General features: G+C 48.4%; 1 protein-coding gene across 1 annotated transcript; it reads left to right on the top strand.

The window, feature by feature from the left end:
- Nucleotides 1-5,893: 5,893 nt before the first annotated feature.
- LOC311229201 (vitamin D3 receptor B-like) lies at nucleotides 5,894-7,123 on the top strand (the record flags this gene model as incomplete). Its single annotated transcript, XM_084315271.1, has 1 exon — nucleotides 5,894-7,123. Exon 1 carries the CDS (start codon nucleotides 5,897-5,899, stop codon nucleotides 7,121-7,123), a length of 1,227 nt encoding a protein of 408 aa, XP_084171397.1. The 5' UTR covers nucleotides 5,894-5,896.
- Between the last annotated feature and the right edge of the window lie 234 nt (nucleotides 7,124-7,357).

The raw sequence follows: 7,357 nt of genomic DNA on the forward strand, positions 1-7,357 counted from the left end.
GGGAGAGGAGGCGAGGGAGGGTCCGAGAAGGAGGGAAGGAGCCTCGGGGAAAGAAGGCGGGGGAGGGTCAGAGAAGGAGGCAAGGCGCTGAGGCTGTAGCCAGGCAGGGGAATCAGGTGGTGCGGAGGAGGGAGACATAAGTGGTTGTGTGTGCGTGCGTGCGTGCGTGCGTGTGTGCGTGCATGTGTATGCATGTGTGCGTCAGTTGGTTTGAAAGGAGTTTATCCAGGTATAAAGACCTGAGACAGAAGAGGTCACCTGGAGAGGAGGTAGAGATTGAGAGAGAGAGATGCAGCAAAACAAGGGAACTTCACATAATCCAATTATAACCATACATAGAACCTCTGCCTATATATATACACAGTATATAATATATATATATATATATATGACATAGTGTTTCTGTCTTGTTTTTTTAGATGACAAAACCGCTGCTTAACACGCCCGGACAGTGTGTCGTCCACCCGGACATGACAAACATTACTCACTCATCCATTCACTCATCCATTTAGCCATTCAGTTTTAAGCTACCTCTTGGTTTCTTTGGGAGTCTTGTTTTTTTGTATTCACATGACCTAAATGCACTTGGGACAACGATGGTATGTTATATTGAGGACATTGGGACATTGATACTTTATTACTATATTACTATTATTATTGACATTATTATTTTGCACATGCTATATCTTGTGTTTGTATGCCAGTGGTGATGTTCCTAACAAATTTTTGTTGTACCAACAATGACAAATAAAGATCTATTCTATTCTATTCTAAATGTGAAGCAGTACATTTTTTTATTTTGTATTTTTATTTTGTTTTTTATTTCCTTCCACATAACATAGAAACCATACCAATATGACATTTCAGTATGTCGGTGCGAACACAGTGCCTGCAAACTCGTCGTCGTTCTTTACGTCTCCGCGTTTTCCAATTTTCCATCATTTCTCCGCTCAGTGACTTCTCTCTAAAAAAAGGCGTCGTGCCGCGTCAGAAACGCAACGCCTTTTCACATGTTGCCAAAGGGTCCAACTACTCTCTCCGAAAATAAGCTCCGGTGCAAAGCTACCATACCGTCACACCAAGGCCTTTTTGCGCGCACAGTCTCTCTACATAGCTGTCCTGACTGGCCAGAACCGATGAAGGAAACATGTACACTTTGGGGGGTTTATACAGCATAGGCAGAATCTAGTCTGTCATTTACTGAGATCTTCTTTTTGGGGTTTTATTCTTTATTTTGGGGTGGGTGGTTTTTGAGGTGAGAATTAGCCACTTGTAGTAGTATTGACAGGAATATTCAGGAAAGTAGATTTAGGACCACTTCTGTAAAGAGAGACTTCGCAAATAAACCATTTGGCTATCTTTACTTTACCCTGTGGACCTTGCTTTTCTTCATCGACGGACGTACTACTCACGAGTAAGTGGTTTGACCAGTGAAGTGGAGCCCCGGCCCGCACATTAGTAAACGAGGTAGTTGGACAAAGTAGCATTTGGGTGGAATAAACATTTAAAACTAGGGGCCAAGAAATGCTAGGGGCCAAGAAATGGAGTAGCCTCCAGCTGCAGCCCCGGAGATGTTCTCTCACGGGCAACTTCCGCCAGCCACACGACATTTCTGCCGCTGACAGGACACGCGCTGATTGGCGGAAAGTACGGAAGTATCTCGAAGTACGTCTGACGTATAAATATGCCTTAAGGTCGGAGCATAGACTGAGTCTCTCATTACAAGACGCTGGTATTGAACAAGTGAAGGAGGCCAAATTGTTGGGTGTAACTATTGACGAGGCACTACTTTGGTCTACCCAGATTAATAACATGGTTACCAGGATGAGTAGAAACATCTCCATAATAAGAATAAATGCCTACCTCCTAACGAATACAACAATTAAAATGGTAGTACAATCTTTAGTCTTGTCCCATCTTGACTACGCATGTGCTGCCAGCCGGCATGTTGATGTGTTCCTTTTAAGCAGGTTACAGATAAATGAATATTCTGATCTGATGGTCTTTGTCTGTTTGTCTAAACTAACTTGATGTGTTATTTTGAAGTTTTACTGATCTCTTGTGGACAAACATGAAACACCTCTCCCCCATTAATAACAATAGTAATAGTTATGGATTTTCCCAGCTCTAATTAATTAATCATTACAAAACATCCCTGCCAGGACCCTCAGGTGGACTGCTACAGGACATCTCGGGTGCAAACCAAGTTAAATCTCTCCAGAGAGAATCTTGTTGGTCTGGCCATCCTTCTCGGCTGTGATTACATTCCTAAGGTAAGGGGATAGAATTGAAGAACTCCTAACATGTGTATTTGATACAGAAGCCAAATCAACCTGAAGTATCTTTTGCTTCATTTCTATCTAAGTTCAGTTATCGTATAGTCTACTCTTCTCTCTGCATTGTTTGGTATTTCAGATGTTCGGTTCAATTAAGGAAAGAAGCTGACGAGGTGGTCTGAATAAAACAAACTGGTGTGTTTATTTCCATTTCTAAATAAACCACAGCTATGAATCAAACCAGTACAAGATCTTTACTGTAATCTAATCGTCTCTTTGATGTGGCAGTTTTGTCCATGATCTGATCAGCTAGGGCCGATCAGAGCCGTTTCTCCGGTGGTGGTGTTGTTGTCTCTCGGGTTTCCCATGACAACACGCGGCTTCTCTTTGTGGTGGTCGCCAAGGCAACCTTGCTTTCGGATCCTCAGCGGGTTGGGAGCGCTTGGTTTCGTCTACCCTCGTGGCAGGCTCTCCTGCTGCGAGGCGATCGTCTATCATCGGGTGTCAGTGGCTCTGAGTCTCCGGCTCGGCTCTCGAGCTCCGGTGGGTGAGTCTCAGCGCTCAAGCAAGGAGCGCTTGATTTCGTCTCTCTCCGTGGCAGGATCTCCTCCTCTCCAGGTCTGTCTGTGTCCGTCCATCTCCAGGTCTGTGTCTCAGGTCCCCTTCCATCTCCATCAGCCCTGCTTATAAAGGGAAGAAGAAGGAACTTCCCCCAAAGCCCCCGGAGACGTGTCTTCCAGGGCTCGGGCTTCTCCATTGGCCAAAGGATCTCCTCGCTGAGTGACACGTCAGCCTTGGTCTGCTGACACAACGTTTCCACAATAGAATCCGCCGGGCTGTTTTAGCAGTTAACCATTACCTTATTAGGGGATCCTTTCAAATAGTGACACGTCCTACTGTTCTTGCGACACAATGTTTACACAGTCTAAATTTGGGAGACTTCCAAATAGTCTGGTGTCATCTCTCTGACCTCTGGACCTTAGTGAGCAGCTGCCGTGTTGTAACCTGAAATTGCTTAGCTTAGTGTCAATAAACCCTTTTGACTTCAACTGTAATTTTCAGTTGGTCTTCCTGTTCTAAGATAATTAGTTCCTCTTTTATCTCTTACCACTTACTATAAACAAACCTCGCTTCCTGCCAGATGGCTGGGTGAGGGGCGAGCCGATGTCCTCTCAATCCTCCTATCATTAGGCCTAGTGCCACAGAGATAACCAACATGGTGTTTCCTGCTCCTTTCTGTCAAATCAGCATTTCCGTCTTATTATTTTGTACAGTTTTAGTTGCTATATTTCATGTTTCATTTAGATAAATACACGACAAACCAATATGAAATATGAATATATAGCAGTCTCTTCTCATACTTCAATATGCGTATACCAAGACAAAATATGACAAAACATGTATATAATGTGACTTTCTTTTATTGTTCTATAATAAACTAGCCAGTCAATAAAGGCTTTATCTCTTTGATAAGCAGAAGGCTGTGGACTACTGTCTTGTCTTTCTCTTGGTTCTAATCACCTCCTACCCAAAGAGAAGCTTCCTTTTGCAGAGTACTGTGCTTCTGAACACAGAGTGCTGTTGTTTTGATCCCTTACCTACCATATCCCTTACCTACTCTTACTAGTTACGCTGCTGGCCAGTATCACTGTACATATTAGTATTACAACTCTGTACATATATCAGATTAGCACTACACCCAGTAGTACTCATTTATATATTTTATACCCAGTTTAATCACCTGTACATTGTATATTACTATTGCACTTTACTGTTACATTTGCACTCTGGTTGGATGCCAAACCTCTTTTCGTTGTACTGTACTTGTGCTGTATGATGACAATACATTTGAATCTAATCAGATCTTTTTGGACTTTTCTAGGGCATACCAGGTGTCGGTAAGGAGCTCGCTCTGAGGCTCGTCCAGACCCTGGAGCGACAAACACTCCTGCAGCGGTAGGAATCACAACATCTGCTATGATCATTCCGTGCCGTCCACCTGGAGGTGGCCGCGTCGTTGGATACAGATTCCTTCATCGATGCTCTCCGGCGCTTCCTCGCGAGAAGAGGACAGGTGAAAGTCCTCCGTTCAGACAACAGGACCAACTTCGTGGGAGCGGAGAGCGAGCTAGGAAGAGCTATGAAACAATGGAACCACTCCCAGATCGAGACCATGCTAATGCAGAGGGGAATTCAATGGATGTTCAACCCTCCTACAGGGTCCCATGGCGGAGTCTGGGAGCGGATGATCCGGTCGGTCAGGAAGATCCTCTGCACCACTTTAAGGCAGCAGACGCTGGACGACGAGGGCCTACACACCGTTTTGTGTGAGGCCGAAGCCATCATTAACAGTCGACCGATAACCAAGGCTTCTAGTGATCCGGACGACCTGGAAGCGCTTACCCCCAACCACCTCTTGCTACTCCAGTCGAAGCCGGCCCTGCCTCCCGGTCTTTTCGTGAAAGAAGATCTCTACGCCCGCAGGAGATGGAAACAAGTCCAGTATATGGCCGACCTATTCTGGAAACGATGGACGCAGGAATATCTACCTCAGCTCCAGGCGAGGCAGAAGTGGACCCGTGTGTCACGCAACTTCGCTGAGGGAGATGTCGTCCTGATCATCGACGACTCGGCCCCCCGCAACACCTGGGTACTAGCCTGGGTCATCGAGGTGGTTCCTGACCAGCATGGGCTCGTGCGTCGGGTTCGTGTCAAGACAAAGACGAGCATTTTGGACAGACCTATCACCAAGGTCTGTCTTCTCCAAGAGGCTGCATGAGGCGGTGGTAAAGACTGTCCTCCCCCGGTGTGCCATGTACTAGTGACCTCTGGCACAGAGTTTGGTTCGGCTCCTTGGGGTTTAGTAGTGGCTAATTGTTTCTAGATTAGAAGGACAATTAGGGGCCGGTGTAAGAGCCGAAGCTATATATATTTCGGTTATTGTATTACGTGAAGGTTTAATATTGATTGGATTTAGATAAAGTCATTGAACCGTCGTATTTGTCATAATAGGGCCTTCTGGAACCTAGAACCTTCTAGAGCGTTGTGGTGATGTCATAATAGATCTTTCTAGAACATAGAAGCTTCTGGAACGTTTGTGGCGATGTCATAATAGAACTTTCTAGAACATAGAACATTCTTGAACTCAAGCGTGACATCATGATAGAACGTTCTGGAACATTCGTGATGTACCTGTATGATGTCATAACCGAACATTCTAGAACGTTTGGGTCTCTATATATAGCCACGATTCTCTCTCTGTGGCAGTTACATTTTCGACCGGACTGGATGGACCCGAAAGGATGGACTCAACAAGGACCTGAAGCCAAAACCAGCAAGTAGATTTACGGCTTGCGCACTACTAAGGAATTTTCCTGTGTGGAGTCGGCGGTGACTTTGGAGACTGGGAAAAAACAGTTTTCTTACCTTGTAGTAGTATTGACAGGAATATTCAGGAAAGTAGATTTAGGACCACTTCTGTAAAGAGAGACTTCGCAAATAAACCATTTGGCTATCTTTACTTTACCCTGTGGACCTTGCTTTTCTTTATCAACGGACGTACTACTCACGAGTAAGTAATTTGACCAGTGAAGTGGAGCCCCGGCCCGCACATTAGTAAGATGGAGTCCACGGCTGCGAGTACCTCCACTGTGGCCCCTGATGAGTTTGACAGGAATGCTCCGCGGATCTGTGGCGTTTGCGGCGACAAGGCCACCGGCTTCCATTTTAACGCCATGACCTGCGAAGGCTGCAAGGTCTTCTTCCGACGCAGCATGAAGGGCAAGGACAGCTTCACCTGTCCCTTCAACGGCAGTTGCACCATCACCAAGGACAACCGGCGCCACTGCCAGGCGTGCCGGCTGAAGCGCTGCGTGGACATCGGCATGATGAAAGAGTTAATTCTGACCGACGAGGAGTTGCAGAGGAAGAAGGACCTGATCCAGACCAGGAAGGAGGAGGAGGCTCAGCGGGAGGCCGTGAGGGAGGCACAGCGGCCCCGACTGACGGACGATCAGAGCCAGGTCATCGCCACGCTGGTGGAGGCGCACCACAAGACCTACGACGACTCCTACTCCGACTTCACCCGCTTCAGGCCTCCGGTGCGTGAGGGTGCAGTCCACTCGCTGTCCGACCCCTCGTCAGACTCCTTCAGTCACTCTCCAGAATCCGTGGACACCAAGCTGATGTATGAGGAGCAGGGTCGGAGTCCAGACTCCAGTGAGGAGGACGGCACCCGCCTCTCCATGCTGCCCCACCTGGCCGACCTGGTCTCCTACAGCATCCAGAAAGTCGTCGGTTTCGCCAAGATGATCCCCGGCTTCAGGGACCTGACGGAGGAGGACCAGATCGCCCTGCTGAAGTACAGCGCCATCGAGGTGATCATGCTGCGCTCCAACCAGAGCTTCAGCCTGGAGGACATGTCCTGGAACTGCGGTGCGCCAGACTTCAAATACCAGATCAGCGACGTCACCAAGGCGGGACAGACGCTGGAGCTGCTGGAGCCCCTGGTGAAGTTTCAGGTGGGCCTGAAGAAGCTCCACCTCCAAGAGGAGGAGCATGTGATGCTCATGGCCATCTGCCTGCTCTCCCCAGACCGTCCGGGCGTACAGGACCACGCACGCATCATGGCCCTCCAGGAACGCCTGGCCGAGACCCTGCAGGCCTACATCCGGCTGCACCACCCCGGCGGGCGCCTGCTGTACGCCAAGATGATCCAGAAGCTGGCCGACCTGCGGAGCCTGAACGAGAAGCACTCCAAGCAGTACCGCTCGCTCTCCTTCCAGCCCGAGCACAGCATGCAGCTCACGCCCCTGGTGCTGGAGGTGTTCGGCAGCGAGGCCACCTAGGGGAGAGGAGGCGAGGGAGGGTCCGAGAAGGAGGGAAGGAGCCTCGGGGAGAGGAGGCGGGGGAGGGTCAGAGAAGGAGGCAAGGCGCTGAGGCTGTAGCCAGGCAGGGGAATCAGGTGGTGCGGAGGAGGGAGACATAAGTGGTTGTGTGTGCGTGCGTGCGTGTGTGCGTGCATGTGTATGCATGTGTGCGTCAGTTGGTTTGAAAGGAGTTTATCCAGGTATAAACACCTG

The sequence above is a fragment of the Notolepis coatsorum genome (assembly GCF_963971535.1).
Source record: "Notolepis coatsorum genome assembly, chromosome: 5".
NCBI classification, from domain to species: Eukaryota; Metazoa; Chordata; class Actinopteri; order Aulopiformes; family Paralepididae; genus Notolepis; species Notolepis coatsorum.